This window comes from Anabas testudineus, chromosome 19, assembly GCF_900324465.2.
Source record: "Anabas testudineus chromosome 19, fAnaTes1.2, whole genome shotgun sequence".
Lineage (NCBI taxonomy): Eukaryota > Metazoa > Chordata > Actinopteri > Anabantiformes > Anabantidae > Anabas > Anabas testudineus.
Genome location: NC_046628.1, coordinates 8,424,077 through 8,447,398, shown reverse-complemented (window position 1 = coordinate 8,447,398; position 23,322 = coordinate 8,424,077). Strand labels below are relative to the sequence as shown.

The 23,322-nt window shown below is 42.6% G+C and overlaps 1 protein-coding gene across 1 annotated transcript in view; it reads left to right on the top strand.

Moving 5' to 3' along the window:
• Positions 1 to 23,322, top strand: part of LOC113156489 (potassium voltage-gated channel subfamily C member 1-like) — a 47,030-nt gene that overhangs the window by 7,417 nt on the left and 16,291 nt on the right. The window contains exons 2-4 of the mRNA XM_026351664.1: positions 2,977 to 3,664; positions 18,874 to 19,855; positions 20,946 to 21,140. Coding sequence (XP_026207449.1) covers positions 2,977 to 3,664; positions 18,874 to 19,855; positions 20,946 to 21,140 — 1,865 coding nt within the window. The remainder of the gene's footprint in view (positions 1 to 2,976; positions 3,665 to 18,873; positions 19,856 to 20,945; positions 21,141 to 23,322) is intronic.

The following is a 23,322-nucleotide window of genomic DNA, read 5'->3' as shown; positions in this document are numbered from 1 at the left end:
TAATCGTCTTCTTTGTGCATCCTCTCTTCATCCCTTCCTTCTCACCTCTGTGCATATTTAATCTTTTCTAGTTACTGTTGTGAGTTCCTTCCTGCATTTTACACCTGATGCTCATCTTCATCACTTTATGGTGCTTTTTTTAATTTTTTATTTTAACTTGCACTGTGGTCAAAGTGCTGAGGCTGGCTAGTAAAGACATGTGCACATTTCCCCTGTGTAACGCTGAAAATCACAGATGTTCTGATGAAAATCAACTATAAATATGAGTTGATTGAGATTCACAGTTTGTTAAGTTCAACAATCTTGGTGACAGCAACTTTCAAACTAAACTTTAAATTCTAATATAATTAGTCCTGTAGAAATATTAGAAAACCTAGAGGCACCCAATCTTAATTAACCATCAGAAAGCCATGGATTGTTTAAGTAAATGTATAAACTCAATAAGCCCACTACACATGACTCTAAGGGGACAAAAAGGCTTTTAACCACAGTTACAACCTTGTGGCTTTCCGTGTATAAAATATTCAGCAGTTGACCAATAAGCTGCAGCGGCCTCAGAAGTAGACGGAAACGACACTGAGCAACTAAGTCGAGCCAGAAAAAGTCAGAAAGGGAAAAGAGCAGCTTGTAAAGAGTTAAAGATCCTGTTAGAGGGAGACTGTCCCAGAGAGAGCGCTGGGCATTGTCCATGGTGCTGAAATCTAATCCATCCCACAAGGCAGGCAGCCCCTGCTGGAGAGCCCCCACAAGACAAAGCTGAGTGTGGATACAGATCTTTCTACACTGCTTTAATGCTTCTAGTTTGTTTGTTGCAGAGGTTTAAGTTAGTGACCCGTGAGTTATTGGTTAAACTGTTTAACTTATTCTCTGTTAAATGTTTTTATTTACAAAGATGTAGACTAAATGACTTTGGCACAATGACGCAGTGCAACTCTCCAAATGATGACTGGAGGATAGTTTTTGTCAAGCAAGCAGTTCTGATGCTTTTGCTGCAAAGAACTCTGCAAAGGCATTTAACACTTTAGTTATTCGACTTTTTTTTTTATTTGTGCACATATGATACAGACACATACTTTTGAGATCTTGCCAGCTGTGCACGCAATAAACTACTTGTACTTTGTTCGCCCATGCAATAAGCCTTGATCATAGCAGATCTTACCTGAGCGTCGTGGAGCCTTTTTCCAGGAACTTCATTAAAAAAAACAGAAAGAAAAGACAGCTATAAAGAAAAATCAGGAAAAAGTCCAAATAAAATCTGGAAAAAACAAAGAAACTTAATGTTGATGTAAAAGCAAACTTTTCCATTGACAAAAAGTTGCTTCTTCACATAAAATGCTCAGTGACTTTATCAGAACTACAGCAGCAAAACTCTAGAAACAAATAAGAGGCTGCAGTGTCTCACACCAAAGAAAGCCACACGTCTGAGGAGAGCGTTGCCCCAAAGTAGAAGAGTCTTAGTTTAAGGAAGGGAACGAAACGAAGGGACTGAGGGAGAGAGCATGAGGGTAGGATGCAGCGAGTGAAGGAGAAAAAGAGGCGCTGCATGGAAATGAGACCGCACTGAGCTGAGAGAGAGGAGGAAGTGGAGGAAGAGGTGAAGCCTTGATTCTCCTCCTTCAATGAAATGTGATTCCTTTATGCGGAATGTGAGAGCGAGCGAGGAAGGAAGAGAGAGAGAGAGAGAGAGAGAGAGAGAGTAGTAGGAGGGGAGGGGGGGCACAGGTGAGGAAGGAGGGAGGAGCAGAGCGGTGCGTTTTTCTGTCTTGAACAGAGAAAAAACAGGTAACCAACACAGATGCATGTATGTATAAGCTTTTTTTTTTTTTTTTTTTTTTTGTGAAGCCCCCCCCCTGGATTGCAACGCAGCTCGCGGGCGAAACAATCTGACCTCGCCAGGAGAGAGAGAGAGAGAGAGAGAGAGAGAGAGAGAGAGAGAGAGAGAGCAAATAACTGTGGCTGCTTTTTACTGCAGCAGAATTCATTCACTTTTATAGCGCTCTCTCCCTTTCTCACCCCCCTTCTTCCATTACTGGGGGAGGACTCAATGTGACACCAGCTGTTTACTAGAAGTGCCTCTAGTGAGCGCGCTGCGTTCACGTTCGTGCCACATCTGCCTTTTCCGTCTTCAGGTCTTTGTCTGCCTCTGCCTTGTTTTCCCGATTCTTCTGTCCTCTCCTATCTTTCCATTAAAAAAAAAAAAAAAAAAGAAATCTGATTTATGGCCTCCTCATCCCCGCACCCCCCCCCCCCCCGTCTCTCACCCACTCCTCATTTCTACATGTCTTTTACGCACACACGACACAGAAGTGGCAGAGAGAGCATTTGGCATAATTGTGCATCGCATGAATCTCAATGCGGTCGGAGGGGGCTGCAGCAGTGTGTGTAGCACGCACATAGGCTGATTGAGGAGATCTAACATTAGTACGGACACCGCACTCTCCAGAGGCAATTAACACACACACACACACACACACACGCACGGGGTGCTGCGCCACCTTACGTCAGAGAGGTATTCTCAAAGAAGGGGGAAAGGAAGTAGGATGATAAATCCCCAGTTTTCCCATCGTCCTCCCACATTTCTGTCACTCTTCCCTCCCTCCTCACGCACTTGGGTACCCTGGCAACGAGGAGAGCAGGGTATGTTAAGTCTCCTCATCACCAAGGTGTTAACAATCGCCCCATGAGGATGCTGACTCATGAATGTGCTCAAAGTCACCCGGTTTCACATGCTGCACTAACAAGTTGAAGGCATGTTGCCGTGTTAGAAACACCTTTTGCCTCCCGTCACCCTCACCCCTGTCAGTCGCTGCACCTGCACAAGGTCATCCTGTGCCCTTCCGCCAGCTGATTATCAAGTGGACAATTGCACATACAGCTGCTCTTAGCGTGTGCGTTTTGAATTTGTATTGCAATGTTGATAATCCACATCTATGTCTCCCCTCTTGCTAAAATTTCTGCGCTTTTCTCTCCCCGCAGACTCCTCAGACTCCTCCCTCCTCATCCCTTCGGTTTCTGTCATCCTCTCCCTCCCCCCCGGTCCTCTATGCTCAGTTCGGTGTGTGTATCCTCTTTCAAAGGGCGCAAGGGTGGGAACAAGTCGTCCAACAAAGCATGTTACAGTGCAGACATGACTTGTCCGTCGGAAAGCGAGAAAATTGTGATAAACTGCGGGGGGGTGCGGCATGAGACCTACCGGAGCACCCTAAAAACGTTGCCCGGTACCCGCTTGTCGTGGCTCACCGAGCCGGACGCGTTCAGCAACTTCGACTACGACCCCAAATTAGACGAGTTCTTCTTCGACCGCCACCCGTCAGTGTTTTCCTTCATCCTCAACTATTACCGCACCGGCAAGTTGCACTGTCCCAACGATGTGTGCGGCCCCCTGTTCGAAGAGGAGCTGGCCTTCTGGGGCATCGACGAGACGGACGTGGAGGCGTGTTGCTGGATGAATTACCGGCAGCACCGGGATGCGGAGGAGGCGCTGGACAGCTTCGAGACTCCAGAACCGGACGCGCCGGACGACGACCCCGCTCTGGGCGGTGCGGATGGGGACTTAAAAAGATTGTGCATGCAGGAGGACGCGAGGAAAGCGGGCTGGTGGAAAACCTGGCAGCCGAAGATATGGGCACTGTTTGAAGACCCGTATTCCTCCAAATATGCCCGGGTGAGTTCCCCACGTCTCTCCTGGAGGGACCAACTTGATTATGTACTGTTGCATATTCTGCCTGATGATGTCTCAGACCACTGCTTAAAACTTTTAAAAACTTTGTTTTGAAATGTTCTGTCCACATTATAACTGCAGGATAAATAGAATTAGCAGCATGTTGGTATGTGTGTCATCCCTGTCAGTGCAACTTGCATTAAATGGCAGGATATAGACTTAGGCTGCTTAATAATTAATGCTGATAGCACAGGAAAATGGAAAAAAGCGATGGCAGATATATCTGTTGGTAGAAGGGGATTTAGTTGATGTAACAACCAAGGTTTTTGTCCAACATATCGCCTCCATGTCTTTAACTTGATACATTACGCGTCAGACGAGCTGGATTCACAATGAATGCCGTTTTTATTGCCATCATAATTCGTATCGCCCTATTCTGCTTCTTGAGCAGCTTTAATACACATCTGCCTCCGAACGCGGCATCCGCTGCGCTTCCTGCATCCAAACGCCTTCATTAGGTCATATTTGTGCATTTACGATGCACACCAATGCACCATATTTCACGGTAGTCTTCTGTGTCGTGGCACCGCACTGAAGAGGCTCATACGACCCTGATTCCTCGGTGTTGAGACGCATGTCTTCTCCCCACATTTGTCCTTGGTGGAGCTGCACTCCGCTGGGTTGTGTTTTACCAGCCCCCTTGTCCCACTGCATGCCTTTTACGCACAGGCTTTACTGCTGTTAGGCACAACTTGCTCTCATGTCAGGATGCCCTTTATTGTTTTCATGTAAATAGTTAATGCTTTACCTCTTAAAAGCAAACGGTTGATCATACAGGTGTAGGAGTAACAAGTACCCCTCACTGTGGTTTTGATGTGTGGTACATAAAAACACTTAGAGGGGGCTTGTGGTTCTTTTTTCTCAGACCCTCCAGTTGCAGACAAATCCAGCTGCTTGATCACAGCTGCTTTGATTTGTGCTTTTTATATACCCCCTGATACAGCTTGATCACCATTGTCTTCTATTCTGTCTGTTTTTTTAGAAGAACTATTATAATAATTATGTTTTTTTGTGGGGAGTCATGCTGCATCTTCCATAGGTACTGTGAATGCATGCATATTGTAGGTGCACATGCAAAACTAGACAGGGAGCAGACACCTGCAGTGGCCGGTTCACTCTGAAATTACCTGAGTGTCTGTGTGGAAGGCAGACGTTTAAAGCACAAATCACTGCACAGTCAGCAGTATACTGTCTTTATAATCACAGATGAACACACTGGCTGTACACAGGCTGTTACACTGTCGTCCCAAACACACACACAAATAGAGAAGGATACAGACACACCTCTTGTGGCACCAGGTGTAGGTCTACATATCTGGATTCTGCTCTCTTCAAAGGAAGAGGAAAGTGTCTGGCTGTGATGGACAGATAGTCTGGTTTAGGTCACCTGATCTGCCTCTGTGGACTTGGGATCAAGCAGGAAGTACATCATTAACTGTCATTCATACCTCAATCGGATTGATTTCTCACTATTTCTACACCCAAGCCATGCAACAAAACCCCTCACAGAGGAATACCTCTTCACAAACGTTGCATGAATTGGAGAGAGCTTCTGTGTTTGGATTTTCAAAAGGAGCAATGTGACGAGCATAAAGCAAAAAGATGGTTTATATCCGAATTTAAACACAAGTGGATTTGAGGCTGAATTGGGAATTATTTTAGAGCAAGAGGAGGAGGTGTTTGCACCACTGCCACATCTTGGATATAAGCTACTGTACCTGCTGCATGTCTGCTACAATGCTGTATGTTACGTAATCTGTACAGTTTAACACCACATCTACTGGTTGTGCTGGAGTCATAAATCATACAGTAACATTCAATGAGCGTAATGATTGCAGGTAGCTGTGTTTCTGACGCCTCAATGGGGTTATGTAGAGTACAAAGCAGGTAGTAGGTGGGATTCATTTCAGTGGCTGTGCAGCACAGGCACCATTTGTGGGTGAATGCAGCCCCATTTCCCTCTGTAGGTCTAATATCCGAGCTCTTTACGTCAAACAGCGATGTGACCCAGATCACTTGCTTTTTTATTTTTTCTGCTCACTCTTTCAAAAAGTATCCCGTCCAATGTGGCAGAACCTTTTGGTCCTTTGGTCCTAAGAGATGCAAATTATATGTGAAGCAAAAAGACAGAGAGATGAAGAGCGGCTAGGACAGAAAAAAAATGAGATGCTGATATGGAAATACAATAAGACAGATGAGAGAGGCGAGAGGAAATAAAGGGAGACAGGAGGGGAGACATTACTCTAATGATTTAAGGGGGTTTGCTTGCATGGCTGCGATGTAACGCATAAGAAATCAATGTTTTGATCAGAGTGTTCGATGCACATGCAGCGTCTTTTGTTTTTTAAAAATTCACCTCTCCGCTCACGGCCGTATCAGGCTCGCTCATGGATCTGCCGTAGTAGCGCACACATGTACAAACACACGCATGCTGGTGTCTGTGCTGGCTTTTCTGCTGCAGTAGACACGGGAGAGAGGAGGGGGAGCGCTGGAGGAAAGAGAAAAGAGGTGGAAGGGGGTGGGAGGGAGAAGGATAGGCAGAGCGAGGGAAATGGAGAAGGGGTGAGATTGTGGGAATAATTGGAGGGAAAAGGAGCTGAAGTGGAAGCACAGAGGGGGAAAACGGGAAAGACGAAGAAGAGGAAGAGGGTATTGAGATGAACAGAGAGGATGTGACAACCACAGAGAGAAAGGCGTTGCATGATGGGGGTGGGGACCCCTGTCTTAGCATCTTCGATTATCTGTGACGTCTTGAACCATCCAATCTTCCTAACCCGGCCCTCCCGCCTGCGTATTGATTGATATTTTATTGATTATCGTGTCTTTTTGCCTCTTTTAAAGCCATTCCCTCTTTCTCTATTACCACTTAAAATCTGAGAATTCTTACAGCGACTCAGGCAGATTATATTTTCTTGGACGGTAACTCGACCATCCACGAAATTTATGGATATATATGTTTCTGACGAACATATAAAAAACGATTAGCATCTCATTTCTTTATTGATCAATGCCTGGTTGACATAGATCTTGCAGTGCAGGTCTGAAATGACAAGGAACTTGTTCTATCATGTTTGACAGATTTAAATTTTGGCCTATTTTATTTTCTTTATATTGTTTTTTTTTTTACTGTTTTTAACTCTAATCTGCCTGAATGACAACGACCCTAAATGAACAATAAAGGGTCCATTGTTATTGATGAGCAGTGGTTATTGTTTTGTTATTGAACTAGGGGTAAACTAATCGGATGTAACCACTTGTCATTCAGAAGCTTGTTTAAATATTGTTAAACTAACATAGGGAATATTGTTATAATTTAAGATTACACTCAAAGAGATTTTTCTGGAGACTGAAATGAGAATTGAAATCTGGTCTCAGCTGATTAATCATTTTCTTTGCACAGTTTGCAAAGAAGATACTTGGTGATACTCACTTGGTAAATAATATCTCAGTAGTATTAAGTCTATGTGCAGATAGCTGTCCTTGAATGTAGTTCCACTGTCCCACAGGTTTAGCTGTGTTTTAGTCACTTCCAGTATGGCACCAGAAGGGCAAAATTGTCTTTGTCAGCAATCTCCTGACAAAACACCATTTGTAGCTCAGCATGTACATGATGCCCCTTCGCCCCTTCTGAATTTGGAGTATTCTGTGGCTGTATTTGATTCATTTTGGGGACACAGAACTGTGTCCACCACCCTCTACCTGAAGGTCATGTCTTTGGGTTAATAGTTTGCTGTTCTCCTCCACTGTGCTTAGTGTTGGAGCACATAATGCTGCCATAAACAAAAATATGACCTGCTGCGCAGCTTCAGAACAGGTTGTCTTCCGATAGAATACACTGGGCCGGACACAGAATAGAAAAAAGATGTATTGATAGCTGTTATTCTATATATAGATATGGTATTGAGTGGCTGGTGCAGGGTTTGGATGACATTGCCATTTATGTCAGATATAGCTTCACATTTTATTGGAGAGGACATTGCAACTGGAGGTGTGCCATAGCATACCTACCATGATAACACTGGGATACATTTGTATGTCATACATATTTTGCGATATCATATAATGATGCAATGACGTATGATGCGTTTATGTTCGCTAGCGCGCACCACAACGACAACTCAAGCCCGATATGTGAGAGATATCTGAGAGAGGGAGGGTTTTATACCCAAAAAGGGAGCTATTGCAGCAGTAAAATAATAATGGAAGTTTTCCCTAAATAGATAAAGAGTGTATGTGCATAACAAAAGCCCCCAAACAATCTAAAGGGGGAGAAATTATTATGGAGCGATATTTCCCGTATTTTAAATCAAAATTTGTCTAATGTCCAACTGAAAATCAAACCAACACAAATTGTCTCGTGTAGCAATCAAAACAAGATGCTTTACCACTGCAGATTTGTTTTATTGAGACAGTTCACGCAGTCTATCAGCTCTTATCTCTCTCCACCTGCACTACTATTCTGCAAAAACACAATAGTCAGAAAGCAACATTTTCTGTTACTATAGTTAATAATAATCTGTGAGCAAGGCAAGCGAAATAAGAAGGAAATTGAAGAGAAATCCGATTGCTTGCATACGCAGACTTTCAGTAACCCGGTTTCTTAAGTGCATGTAAACTCCATTCCACAACTACTTGAGAAAGCTGCTTTCTCTGAGAAACCTGGTTACTAAAGTGTCCATAAACACAGTCAAGGACAGTTGCTTACTGAAAGAGTGGGATGGAAAATGCCCTTTCGTGTTTCATCGAAACTACAACAAAGAAAGACCTTTTCCTGTGCAGACTTCCTGTTTTCAATGTCCTATTATAATATAGAGATCATTTCTCATCACTTGAATTTTTTTTTGTGAACTGAAGAGTCTTTAGTTCATAAAATTAAACCTGTACTTTCAGGAGTGGGGTTTGGTATCCATGCTTCCAAGCTGTTGCCATTCAAAGCCTGACCCTACTGAAAGGCCTATTTCCCATTTCCATTCTTGTTCCTCTCCCAGTGGGTTGCATCTGAAAATAGCAAAGAGAGGGAAAGGAGGTCTTAATTTCATTCAGGGACGACAAATCCATTTCTCCATTACTAGTGAGAGGATGAGACTGTGTTCATGTGTTGACCATTCAGCCCCTAAACAGCACATGTCTGAAAATAACTAAAGCACCAACTCTGTCTGGACAAAGAAGTAAAGAAGCGAGGATGGAGTCACCAAGTTCATAAATGTAAACTTTTGTCCTCAAGCGGTAATTGCAATTGGTAAATGTATCATATTTGGTTTCAATTTTCCCTGACAAGGTTTTGTTCTGCAGACCTTCTCATGTTGTGTTTACATCTTCCGAAGTCACCGTTCCTCTGTTTGCTGCCTTGTACCTTGAGCACAGTCTGTTGCTTTATGTCTTATAACAAGGACACAGACACATGATCTTTATGTTGAATAAGCGAGAAGCACTTTGTCGAAATAAACAGAAACAGAAACAAGGCTTTCTTTGATTTTGACTTTTTTTGTGAATGATAACCTTTCTCTTCCGTCTTTCTCCTGCTCTCCCTTTGACTTATCGCATTAAACCATGCTGGTTAGATGCTGATTCAGCACTCCACACCACTGTGCAGACAGTCAATTAGTTGGGCCTTGTGGTAAAACCCTGTACATGTCCAGAGAATGCTCTGGAATTGAAACAATTCAGGACACTGGCGTAGTGGAGAGCTCACACGGTGCCAGAGCCGATTACTGTAGTGGGAGTCTGAATTCCCTAAATGGGGCAAATCTTGTCAAAATGCACAAGAGGGCAATGTATTGTGTACTATAGTCACACAAACTTCCACATGCATAGGCACAAGCACATGTAAACAAACAAGAGCAAGGTTTTGCCTGGTGAATCAAAATTCCTTTCACTGCATCAAGGTAGTCAGTTCTTCATGAACAATGTCTGAGCATAGTAAAGAAAGCCTATAATATGGTATAGAAGTACATTTAGCCTCTTCCATTACAACATGCCTCTCACATTTGACCCTGTCAAACACCTGGCTGATCATAAATCACTCTCAGTACACTCACCTTTACACACTAGCCCATACTCTGTAAGTGTAACTGCCCATAAACCATTGGGCTGAGCGTTCACACTTACAGCACGCCGGTAAATCACGTCATTTGTCATGCCGCCAAATGTAACCCTGCAGATCTCTAACAGAAAACAAACAAATGTAGTTGAAAAATGTTATTAACCAGTTTTCTTTTTAAGAAAATGTGGGCGACTCCTTCAAATAGTTTGTTTTATCTGGTGAACATTCAAAAACCAAGACAGGAAACAAAGTATTTAAGAAGCAAATGGCATTTTTGTCTTGATACATTTTGTTGATCGGCTATTTGAGTAATCACACATGTAAGCAACAGCCAGCTTACTGCAGTTGTTGATTTATATTTACTTTATTTATTTGAGTGTTGCTGCATGATTTGTGTCGTCATCCTGTAACACTGAAACAGTCGATCTGGATTCCTGCTCATTCCCCCGGAAAATGGCATTGGAGGGCGTCACTGGGACGATTCCTGTGTGACCATCTGCTTCCTTGTGACGGTCCCTCCTGTCCAAGGGGTGGTGGAGTACAGAGGAGTGCAGTGCGAGGACAGTCGAGTGACCACTTTAAAAGAAAAACGTGATTTGGACGAGTCTAGAAACAGATTCAGGTGTGGATAAGGATGGTTATGGATAGAAATGTCCCCTAGAGGTTTGTTGAGATTTCCTTTAAAATCCATCCATTTCATAATTTTATATTTCTTAGTTTAACAGAGCTGCTCTTGTTTAAATCCTTTGCGCATATCCCAAGACATTTCCTTTTCTCCTTTATGACAGAGCTGTAAGGTAGATTATGGACAGAAGCACAGGGGGAGAAAAGGACGGAGGGCGGTTTAGAAAAAGGAGGAGGAAGGTAGTCGGTCTGCACTGCTAATAAAACAGTGACTTGCTTAATGCTTTTCGGACAATACAAGCAGGACAGGAGAGGACAGATGGAGAAAGGGGTGAGAAATGGGAGGAAAAAGGGAGGATCAAATAAGAAGGGGGGGGGGGGGGGCAGCGTCGCAAGGACGAATGCACATGGTATGCTGCAGTAATCTGGTGCGAATACAAAGCAGATGAGAGGGCGCAGACACGTGCACAGCTCATTCACCTCCATGCAATATTTGTCTCCAGAAATGTTTGACAGGGACTGCAGTGGGAATGAAATGGAGGGGACCTGAACGCTGCAGAGCAGATACGACACAGTGACGTGTCAAATGGAGAGCCGCATGTGTTTGTGTGTCTCTCTGTGTGCGTGTGTGTGTGTGTGTGTGTGTAGGAGAGCTTACCGTTTCATCTGTAGCGTGTCAAGGAGTTGAGTCATTCGGGGAATCTCTGAAACAGAAGTCTGTGTTGTGATTGAAATTTTACCAGGATCACTTCTAAGAGCACTCACCTCAGAAAGTGTTTCCAGCACTCAGAAAATATACACAAGGATTACCCACGACTGAAGCTAATTATATCTCGAAGGTCAACTCCATTGCTCCTCCTCCTCCTTCATCTTCTCCTGCGTACAGGTGTTTGATAAACTTGATGCACACTCACAGTCTCACACTCCACACACCACCTGACAATATGTTTTGGACACATGCAGCACATGCAAATGTCCCACTGCAAATTTCCTCCCCGGCCACATCTGCATCTACTTGTAGATCAGTGCCACCCTTTTCCATACCCTGTCCTACGTTGAGGACAGGGCAGGGGTCTTACAATCTTCTCCTTTAACTGCCCATTCTGTCCCAGATCCAAATGTCCTCCAGCCAAGTCAACTGAATTTCCCTTCAGTTGACTGTAAAAACCTCTGTCTTGTTAATGCTTGCTCAATATTATGTTCAATATTTACCAACTGCTTTATACTATATACTATACTGTTATTTTTTTCAGAATTTCCTTTTTCTAGAAATATGCTCTAAAACGTATCTTAACATCGAGAGCTGCTGTCAAAGCCTCCGGTGGTGCAGACTGATTGAGTTCCGGCCATTGCAGAGATATTCCTTTCCCATTTTTTTTTTTTTTTGTGAGGTTCAACCTCATAACCATAAACTTGATGTGTAGGTTTTACTTCACTTACTTTTGTAACGAGGACTACCTGAGCGTGGTGGCGTGTGGTGGAGGATAGAAGCAATATTCAGTTGACATTTTTGGAAACGCTTATTCAGTTTGTTGGTGAGAATTACATGAGATCACGTTGGCTGGGAGATTTTCTAAATCTGCAAAATGTGTAAAGTTCATCAAGTTGTAGAGGTTACATGTGCACGGGGGACTAACACATATCCAGGAGGCTAAGCTACGATGTTCACCGCTGGCAGAAGCTTGATATTTACTGTACAGAAGTGTGCTGTAAGTCATCTTATTGAACTCCTGGCAGGAGAGTGAACAATGGTATTAACCCAGATGTTGAAGGCATACCTTTAACTTGATAGTAAGAGTAGAAATATGACATGAAGTCGAGGGAAAGAAAGGAGCAATGACATGGCCTGTTACTATCAAGTCTCCAGAACCTCATATTTTGACATGTGACCCAATAATTCTTCAAATTAATGTATAATGTGAAATAATCAGTAGTTTACTGTAGCCTTAAAATGAAGCAAAGGTAATTGTTATCTGTGTGGTAATAACTGTATTTAGTGGCTTTAATACAAACTGAACGTCTGAATAACTGTGGTTAACATCCTTAGACACATTTCATGGACCGTGCCATCAGAACTTAAACTCATACAAGGAAGCCTGGAGGTTGAGGGTCATAAAAGGCTAAAAGCCAGTGAAGTAATTCATAATTCAACATGTAGAAAAAAAACAACATGAAAAAAAAAGAGAGACATCTTTTCTGCACTTCTCTCTCTCTCTCTCTTACCTTCTCTGTTTGTCCCTCTCTCAGCCTTTCTGCTGAGTTTTACTGCTTGTCCTTTTCAATTCCTGTGCGAGCGCGGTTGACTCTTCGGTTTCAGTCTTCAATTTTAACATTTCTCTGCAGCGTTTGTCAGAATGTAACTATGATAACGAAGTGAAGGCTATTCTTGTAAACCACCCAGGGTTATACTCACACTACACGCCGTGTGGATACTTGTCTCTGAGTGATGGCCACAATCATTCACCTAAAATAATGGATTAATCACACAGTTCCAGTTGAGCTCATTGCTTGGGTTGCCTTCCAGGAGAACAATTTGTATTTTACATCGATTAAATGTTCATTTTTCATGCCTCATTCACATGGGGAGTTCGGACCATCCTTTAATGTCTTCTTATCATTGCTGACTCTGCAGCACTCGTCCCCCATTTGTTTTGCCCTCTGGGAAAGGCTCCATGTACTCCGTTTTACCGAATGCTGTTTGTCATACTATTGCTGATTAAAGATCGCCGTCAGTGGACATTGAAGAAAGCCATTTTAATAGGATGAAAAAAAGGCTTTTGTCTTTATACCTTTGTTAAGGTCACTTACCCCTGACCTGACAAATGTCAGATCTGTCACTGAGCACTCAGCAGCTGGTCGCAATGATCACAATGTGGCTCTTGCTCTTCTACATTCAGCCCTTTACGCCAGCTGTAGGAGCAGTATTTGGCTTAGTCCTGTCCTTGGTGCTTGAAAGCAGAGGCTAACGCAGTGGTTGTCATGGTGACAGAGAGCCAGGCAGGGCTGTGGTAATACTGTAATGATAAAGCTCTTCTGGATGGTGCCGCAGTAAACACAGCGCCACTAGGGTCCCGTTAAGGAAGAGCGCAGCACACCGCCGTGCATGCAAAAACGTCTGTAGGGCTAATATCACCTTTGGTAATGTCTTCCCGGTTATATCACTAACATTCACACTCTTACAACACGTCCTCCTGTCTTCTTCTTTGTCTCCTCACTGCACTCACACTGTCCGATTCCCTGCTCTTCCCTCTGATTGGTGAGCTTCACATCGTTATCTCCTCTCCTGTAGTTATCTTTTCAACTGCTTTCCCTCCATTCCTCAACTCGTCTTCGCTGTTGAGACACAATCGACGCTCTCTATCATCAACTTCCTTTCACAGCGGTGCTCCTCTCTCTTTCTCTCCCAATCTCTGACTCCTGCTTTTTTTTAAATTTATGTTGATGATTATTCCAAATCTAATTTCAGAGTCTACAGAGCGCGGGAGACTCTATTGGGCCTTGAAGGTCATTTGGCTGCAGGTGTCACACATGATAGCTTTACTGTAGGGAATTTAATGCATAAGGCTTCACGCCATTATGACGGTGTGTCTGTATACTATATTCTGAGCGTTAATATGCATGTTAAGACCAGACCACGTGCACATACATACCTTCATGTTGCAGCGAGGTGAAAACGGGGAGGAGAAAACGAAGAGCCCAAGAAGATAACTAAGCGTGAAGTGCTTCTCCTCCCTTTATCATCTTCCTCCACATCTTTCTTTTCCACTGTCTCTCCACTCATCCCTCTCTATCACCTCAGTGCAGTGCTCATGTAACTACCAACCACTCGCTATCTGCAATCAGTAAGTGTGTACACACATCTCCTGTGCCCATAGGCTTTTTGTCTCTCTCACATGGTGAGTCACAACCACACACACACACACACACACACACACACTTGTTCCAAGCACTTACGCCAACACATATACACACAGGTACATACAGTGCACGCACAGACTCATCCACACCTGCATGCTACATGCAGTTTGGGTGTTGCTTTCAGTAGATTTGATCAAGGTTCAAGCAGTGGAGATTTTTCTCGATGTCTCCTCACACAGCAGATTTCTGCTTGCTATGCTGCTGCATATTTAAAGAGGACTGGCTGCTGTGATGCATTGATCAATATTGATTTGATGTTCAGATGTACAGTGTAATCCACTGTGCTCTGCCATCTTGAAATACTGTTTGAGTTAATCATGGAAACCATGATGAACCTGTTTGTTTCATATGCATGTTTCATATGTTTCAAATGGGTTTTAACCACGGTGTGGTTGAATTCATTGCAGCAAATTGGTAAAAGTCGCACTTAGATTGTTAATATCAGGTGTGACGAATTGTTGATTTGTGCCCTTCTGAATTCATTTTTGCCTTTTAGGTTTCAGAACGGTTTAACATTAGGTTTAATAGTCAGTGTCAAGTCAAGCTTCCTCTGCATTTCCTTCCTTCCCGTTGTTTTGGATTTCAGTGATTGAAATAAAGATGTGTTATGTCCTGTGTGTATAAGATTTCCCACCAGTAAAAACACCCGACACCAAAGGTAGATTTAGAGAAAGGGAGCAAATCTGGAGAGGTTTTTGCAGTCGCATCATGAGTCTCTTGTGCTCTCACTGTGTTTGTTCTGCAGCAGCTCAACAAGAAAAGACATAATGCTTAGACAATATTGTTTTAGCGTGGGTCTGCTCATCAGAAAATATTTTCCTGCAGCTGGAAATGATACCTTAAGATGCCTGCTAAAGACATAGTAATATTAATTTGTTATAAGCAATATTATTATTTTTTATTTAGTATTTATATATCTTTTTTTGAATCAGGATATGAGAAATGGAACTGAATGTCCATCACACACTTGCAACTATTCAGCTTTGAGTCAGACTCATTTGATCTGATACACTGCAGAAAAAAAAGTTTCTAATAGTTGTATTTGTTGTTTTGGAGTAAGATGAAATAAAAGTCAGTGCACAGAACTCCCTCTGCCCCTCCGCTTCACAGACGTTGGCTTTGTGACAAGGGCCTGTCATTGTTTATGAACCATCAATCTTCTGATAACATGTCATTTCTTCCTGTCAATTCTGACTCTTCTTCTCACAATCATTACTGTCCTCCTCCTCCTCGTCTTTTTAAAAGGCTCCTTTTCATGACAAAGTCACATCACATTGAGATCATCAGAATGATGAGCCACTGTGAGCAAATCTTAGCTCAGGATGCTTTTCTCTCTCTGTGTTTGTACTACACTGACTATCTTGGCACTGGATCCTCAGCTCTTTTCACTTTTATCACACTGTCCTTTCTTCTGGACTGCTCCAACTTTATTCTTTGTGCTTCTCTGCGCTTGGATCCACATCGTCTGGTCTCCCTCCCACCTGTCCACCCCCTCCTGAGTCTCCACCTGTGTAGCCTACATAGAAGATATGATGTTACTGCAGATTTTCCAATATCTTCTGAATATATTCTGTGTATGGTTTGTACAAGTAGCAGGACAGCTTACACTTCATTACTTCCTACGAGTATCATTACTAGTCATCTTCTCTGTCTGTTATTATATTACTTAGATTACTTACATTGTTAATTTTATCAGAAAAATAATTAAAGTAATAATCGTATCCTTGGTTTGTATTTGTAAAGGGTTTCTGGTGCTTGGCTAATGGTGATGATGAGGAGGTCCTGCTTTCCTGGGACAGGGGGCTAGTTGGTGGGGGGGGGGGGTAGAGGTAGGAGGGTGACTGAGAATCTCAGTGATCCTGTGTGTGTGTGTGTGTTTTCATGATAGAGAGGGGGAGAGCACTGCAGCAATCTGAGAAAGTAGGTCAGACACCGACTAGTGAGAAACATAGAGGAGAAAAGAGGTAGGAAAAAGAGATGGAGAGGCAGGGGGGAGGTGGAAAGAGTAGAGAAGGAAGAGAGAGGGGGAGGAGGAGTGGACGAGGCGACGAGTGGAGAGGATGGCAGAGGGTTGTGGAAATGACAGAAGCTAGACCATCAAAACCTGGAACACACTGGATAGAACTAGCCAGATCTTCAGTATACAAAGATTAGTTCCTAATAAATATATATATATATATATATATATATATATATATATTATACATATATTATACATGATTGCCTTCAAAGCAAAATAGGAATACCTGTCTTCATCGAAAACTACTTGACATAGACTTACATCCCATCGTTGACTTTCCTGGAAGGTCACTTCTCCAACTAAATGCTTGTCAGCTAATCTTCTCAATAAATACATTGGCTCAAAGTCTTCTGTTTTTTTTTCTTTTTTTTGCTCAGTCTCTTTCTGTCGTGAAGGCACTTAGAGAAAATATGTGTAGGCTCTCATCCAATTTTCAATTCAAAGAAACACTGGAAGAGGGAAGCAAGGCCTTTCAAGAAAAATAACTGAAACTGGTTCCCTCCATTTGCTTATCCATAAGGCTTCCTTTTCTAAATATGTTGCCCTTGATATTACATAAGTGCATAAAGTTGAAAATACATGGTGACACGCACAATACACAGAGGGCACTCAGACTTCTTATATATAGGGACCCCACTCAAGTATGAATTACCTTTCTCTTTTGCACTTCAGGCGATGTCTGTGTTTTATTATTTATTTGATAAAGCACAAAGTATACTGCATCTATAAATACACCGCAGGCTTGTAGGAATGGACCTCAACAGGGAAAGATTGCGCAGTGACCACGCACACACTGGTGTTATCACGCTACGGTAACTGATTCTGTGACAAGTGAATGGGCTACAGTACAATAAGCTTAAGCTTAGGTACACATATACCGAAAGCTTGCAGATGGCCAGTGTTAAGAAAAAATGCCTCTGAGTGATGAAAAAGCAAGTAAACCTGAAAAACAAACTCATTGGGAAAACAACGGAGATCTCTGTGGTGGAACGCTGTTATTACTAGACTTTTGCTTTCTGTCCAGGAAATTCACCCCGAGGACAGGAAGGTTTGGAAGTGAATAAGCAAACATAAAGCTGCTAAACACTGTAGTATAAAAAGGATGTCACTTTGTTGAAAGGGTACCAACACAACAATCTCAAAATGTGGACGGAAATAGGAACATGTTCATTTAAAGTAGTATGTTCTTTTTTTTTTGTGGTTACAATAATAATATTAATTCAAGAAAGGCAGCGTAACACTTAAAGTTGTAAATGTATTTAATTTTAACCTCAATTGCACTTCAAGGTGCAATTACAGAGCAAAACAAATCTAGTAATAACGTATAGAATAATTTCAACAGACAACTGAAGTAGGTCTAATGATGTGATTATTAGCGATGGTTACACTGTAGGGTTCAAACTCTTAAAAATAAAGTTTCAAAGTATTTTTATAAATTGACTGTTTGCAGGGTCTGACATCATATTCTACATCTGTAAACAAATGTCTGTTTACTGCAAATCTGCAGCTCAACTTTGACAAACAACTTTTGACACACCACAGAACACAGTGAGCTGTGGGACTGAAGCGTGGGATGTCTCACTTGTTTACTGGACTACGACATACAGATCAGTTATTTATTTATCTCATCCCCATAGCTTGTTTTCTTCTCGTCCTACCTAGCACATGACTTCAAGTACTCAAAAATATTAGTATCCCTCTATTAGTTATGCTTTGTGATTTCGCTCTCCTTTTCTTGTTCACCTTTCTCCCTATGTTGTGTTCAAACTAGGACTGTCTAGTCTAGGCAGAGCACTTTAAAGTTCAGATCAAGTGTCTTGAGCAATAGTGTGTTTAATTGTATTTAAATTGTTATTTTTTTTTATTTATTCTTAGTGCATGACACATAAAAAAGAAAGAAAAAATATTTACAATTGAGCGTACTGTATGATACATATTAAAATAAGACACTTTGAAAAGTAATTCTAAGGTGATAGTACTGTTAATAATTTGGTAAACCTTATAAGTATTTCATCCTTTTAGCAGCAAATGATCAGACACAAAACTGACAGCACATCTATTTCTCTGGCTTCATTGTTCACAATAATTTATGACTGTCAGATGTAATTTGATCACACCTAATGAGTCTAATTGTCCTTGGACTTGGGTCACAGTGGGTCACATTGCCCTCTGTTAAAAACAGGTCATTTTTTCAACATGTAAACATTCAATTTAGGTTAAAATTCAAGGGTCCACTTCAGAATCTATGCAACTTTTCAGGTGCGAACGCCTCAGTGAAGATGAAAATTATTGTGCAACCACGTATATCCACTTTTGTGTGAATTGTGACCGAGGTTCACATGTACACCTGTTATCTAATTCTGCTGTTGGCTTGAGGTTTCAAACAGCACCGGTGCTACAGTCCATCCTTATGCTTTTTTGTGTTATCTTTGCCTTAGTGGATTTTCTTGTTTTGTAACTTACTCCTATTTCTTCTCTCCCTTTCTTTTTCCTAATTTCTCTTTCTCTGTCTTTATTTACGTTTGGTGGTTTCTTCCTTTCTTTCAGTATGTGGCGTTTGGCTCCCTATTCTTCATTCTCATCTCCATCTCCACTTTTTGCATGGAGACACATGAGGCCTTCAACACCATCCTCAACAAGACAGAGAACGTTACGGTGGGCAACACTACCCGTGAGGAGATTGTATACGAGGTGGTGACTGACAGCTGGTTGACGTATGTGGAGGGTGTGTGCGTCATTTGGTTCACCATTGAGGTCCTGCTGCGAGTCACCTTCTGCCCAGACAAGTTTGAATTCTTTAAAAGCACCCTCAACATCATTGACTTTGTCGCCATCCTGCCCTTCTATCTGGAGGTGGGCCTGAGTGGTCTGTCCTCCAAAGCTGCCAAGGATGTCCTGGGATTCCTCCGTGTTGTCCGATTTGTCCGTATCCTCCGAATCTTCAAGCTTACTCGTCACTTTGTGGGTCTCCGTGTCCTTGGCCATACTCTTCGTGCCAGTACCAATGAATTCCTCCTGCTAATCATCTTCTTAGCCCTTGGTGTCCTCATCTTTGCCACTATGATCTACTATGCTGAAAGAATCGGTGCAGACCCAGATGACCCAACGGCCAGCGCCCACACCAACTTCAAGAATATCCCCATTGGATTTTGGTGGGCCGTTGTGACTATGACCACACTAGGCTATGGAGATATGTACCCAGAGACATGGTCAGGGATGCTGGTGGGAGCGCTGTGTGCCTTGGCTGGTGTGCTGACCATTGCTATGCCAGTACCTGTCATTGTCAACAACTTCGGCATGTACTACTCTCTAGCCATGGCCAAACAGAAGCTGCCCAAAAAGAAGAACAAACATATCCCCAGAGCACCCCAACCAGGGTCCCCCAACTACTGCAAGCCGGATGCTTTGGCAATGGCTACTGCGTCACCACAAAGGATCTTGGGAAATGTCCTAGGTGGAGTAATTGGATCTGGAGGCATAGGGGGTGACTGTCCACTCGCACAAGAGGAAATTATAGAGATTAACAGAGGTGAGATATTTGGTTTTTTGAACTGTTGTTAAGTAATGTTAAGTTCATTTTTAGATATTGACAGCTGAAAAACACTCACATGCAAACTACTTAGTTAACTAATATGATCCGGAGAAGTATGAGTTTACTGTAATGCTCACTGCAGGTTCAGTTACACACATGCTGAATAACAGAGATGGAGGATTAGGATGCCAAAGTGTCAACAGAAAGAAATCGGTATGCTAGATTGTTGATTTTGGATCCACCCTGGAGAAATCACTGGCCCATCAGAACTCATGTGTAATGTACGGTCAACTGGCACGTCCGCAGATGCCTTAAGGCACCAATCTGCCAGTGAAAACACTATGGAAGGAAAATTATGTTAAACATCTCTTAGAAGAACCTAATGCATTTGAATTTGGGCTGATGTCACATATTTTCTCTCTCTGGCATTAGCAGAGCAATCAGGAGGGGAGGTCGTGGCTCTTCACATGCTGCAGCATCAGGCATCAGACACATGCAACAATAATGCACCTTTAATGCATTACTTTACTGCCTTAGTCATCAGCGAGACAGAAAATATTGGTTTCATCAGTGCTTTTACTACATCCTGTCTGCTTGGCTCTCTTCCAGGCTAAAAGGTTTCTTGTAGGTTGTGTTAGTAGAATTTTTAGCAGGAAGCAACATTTTGACAACTGGCTCGAAGACTGCTTAGTAGTATCATCACCACATGCTCAAACACAACACAGAACACTTGCTTGGTGACATATGGTATTTTGTCCTAATGCATCAGTAGAAATGTGTTTATCATGTGTAGTGGTCACCACTGGTAATTAATGAACGTTAAAAACTACTAAGCATGTTTGGCAGTTTTACAGAGTGGTCCTCTGACTTAAGGATTCATGCAGGTCCTAGTCCAGGTCTATATGCAAATGTCATGATCACTTTCAAAGCTGTGAGTGCTATGTTTAGCAAACATAAGGTAGTTTTTTCTCATAAATGACTTAAAGCCATTGCCGATGACCATCACTGAGGCAATGTTTCCAATAAAGAAACCTAGTAAATAATGGATTGTTTTTTTCTCTGTGTCTCCACTCCACCACCCCTCTAGATTCTAAGCAGAATGGTGATGCAGCCTCGGCCGCCTTGGCGAACGAGGACTGCCCCACCATTGATCAGGTGCTGAGCCCAGATGAGAGGAGCCCTATTGGGCGAGGGTCTACCCGGGAACGTTACCAGCAGGACCACGCCTGCTTCCTGCTTAACACCAGGGAATTCCGTGCCACAGATGGGAATGTGCGGAAAGGTACGTTTAACACCAGGAGACATAAACATGCACATTTTATGTAAACAGATCCACACAGCAAGATGCCAGGCACAACATAACCATATCTTATGTCCAGTGTGGAGCTGATGCAGGGAAGCACACACAGGTTTATCAGATCCAAACATTTGGAAAAGATGTGTTGGATGGGAGAAAACACATGAAACTGACCTTTGAAACCTCATCTCCAACCACAGTTAGCAGCAAAATATACTAACTACACACATATACTGTCACACACTTACAAACCATGCATTTACACTTAGCTCTTCTGCTCTGCTGTATTTGTTTCCACCTCTTCACATTCATGTTGTCTGTGTTTCCATCATTGCTTGGCATCATATTTTATTTCTTCTGTCACACAAGATTTTTCTGTCCCTCTATACCATTTTCATTCTCTTCTCACGCCCTCAGTCCTGTCTTCCATCTTTCCATGGTGTCTGTGAATTTTGTTCCGTGCCCCAAATTGTCACATTCATTCATGCTCATAAATGATCTCTGTCTTTCTCTGTCTTCTGGACTCAGACAGTTGACCATGCATTAATTTACTTCTCGTCACTTCTGTTTCTCCCTCTGTTTTCTCTCTCTCCCGCCTCGCATTGTCCTTTTGATTTTGACTTGCCCGCTTCCCTCCCCTGCAATGACTTTCCCTCCCTAACCTGCCCCTCATTTCCCCCCTGCCTTCCTTCTTCCTCTGCCCATTTTTAAACCCATTCCCTCATCTCCCCCCTTGTTCTCCTTTGTGCCACATCACAACTGCCTTGGTTGTTATTTTACCCCATGTACATCACCTCCGTGCTCATGAAAACCTAATACCTTGATTCATTTACTACTGCAATCCAACCACCACCACTGCTGCCAACCTGCACCAAAACACTCCCTCACACTCCTTCCAAACTTTCAACACCCCCTGTTGACAACAAAGTAGAGGCAGCAGCCCTGGCACCCAGCCCAGACTCCCCTCTGACTGAGGATTGGTATAAGATGGAAGGGTCTCTGTTACAGCAGGACCTCAATGCAAACTCCACCTCCTCCTGGATCAAACCATAGACAGAGGTAACACTGACAAAAGTTAAAAATAAAGCCTAGCCTAGTTGACCTTTGACTGTAAGCAGTGAAACGTTTTGATCAGACTTTCCATGATATACTTTAGCATGTTTTGCTGTTGCACTAATGACACTACACCAGTACAACACACAGCTGCACACACTATGCATGACTTCAGCTCACAGGTACACATCACCATTTCGACAGTGCTGTGTCTGCATGTTTAACGGAGTTTGTAGTATCACCTGTGGAAGAGTCTTCTCTGTGCCTTAAAGTGTGCTGTCAAGTTGAAATATTACATTAAACGGCTGATGCAAACGATTGAGCTATGGTTAGGTTTAAATCTGAATATTATGGTTTGGCTATCAAAATGGCATTTTAGAGCTCGTCGTCTGATTTGTCAGGGATTTTAACCAATGAAACCTAACCTCAGCCCAATATCCTACATGCATAAAATAAATTCTGAACTCAATAAACAATGTACAGTTGAATCGAGGCAGCCAATGGGATTTCTCTGTGATATAAATGAGTAGTATATGTACACTTGTCTACACTTTGTGTATATGTGTCTGTGTAAGAGCTTAAAACCTGCATAGAGTCATGAGTGCAAGAGTGCGTCCTTGCTGACGTGCACGTTTGCGAATACACTCAGCAGCTCAAGTGAAAATAACCCAGTTTTCGTGTCCTGTGTCAATAACTAATAAAACATACACTGAAGAAGATTGAACGGAAACAGCAGGTCACATTGTTGTCTGATGTGCCTCTGTGTTGTTGTTGTCTCTCTCTTCAGGTTGTGTCATATCACGCGTGTGTATGTGGGCTTTTTCATTCTTACATGTTATACACTGTGTCCCTGTCCTCTCAATGCCGTCTGAGTGTTGTGTTTGTGTTGTCGTGTGCGGCTTAATTTAGTTTTGTTCTTCTACTCTGTTTATTCGTGTTACTCCCTACCCCACGGACCTCCACCTTGGCAAACAAAACCACTCACTGCAAAAGGAAGTGTTTTGCCTCAAAAACACACTCTTACTATTTGTATAAGCAGGATGTACATATATTCATGCACAGGTTAAACCTTATAGACATAAATGGAGTAGCACATTTGACGGCACATGTTCCT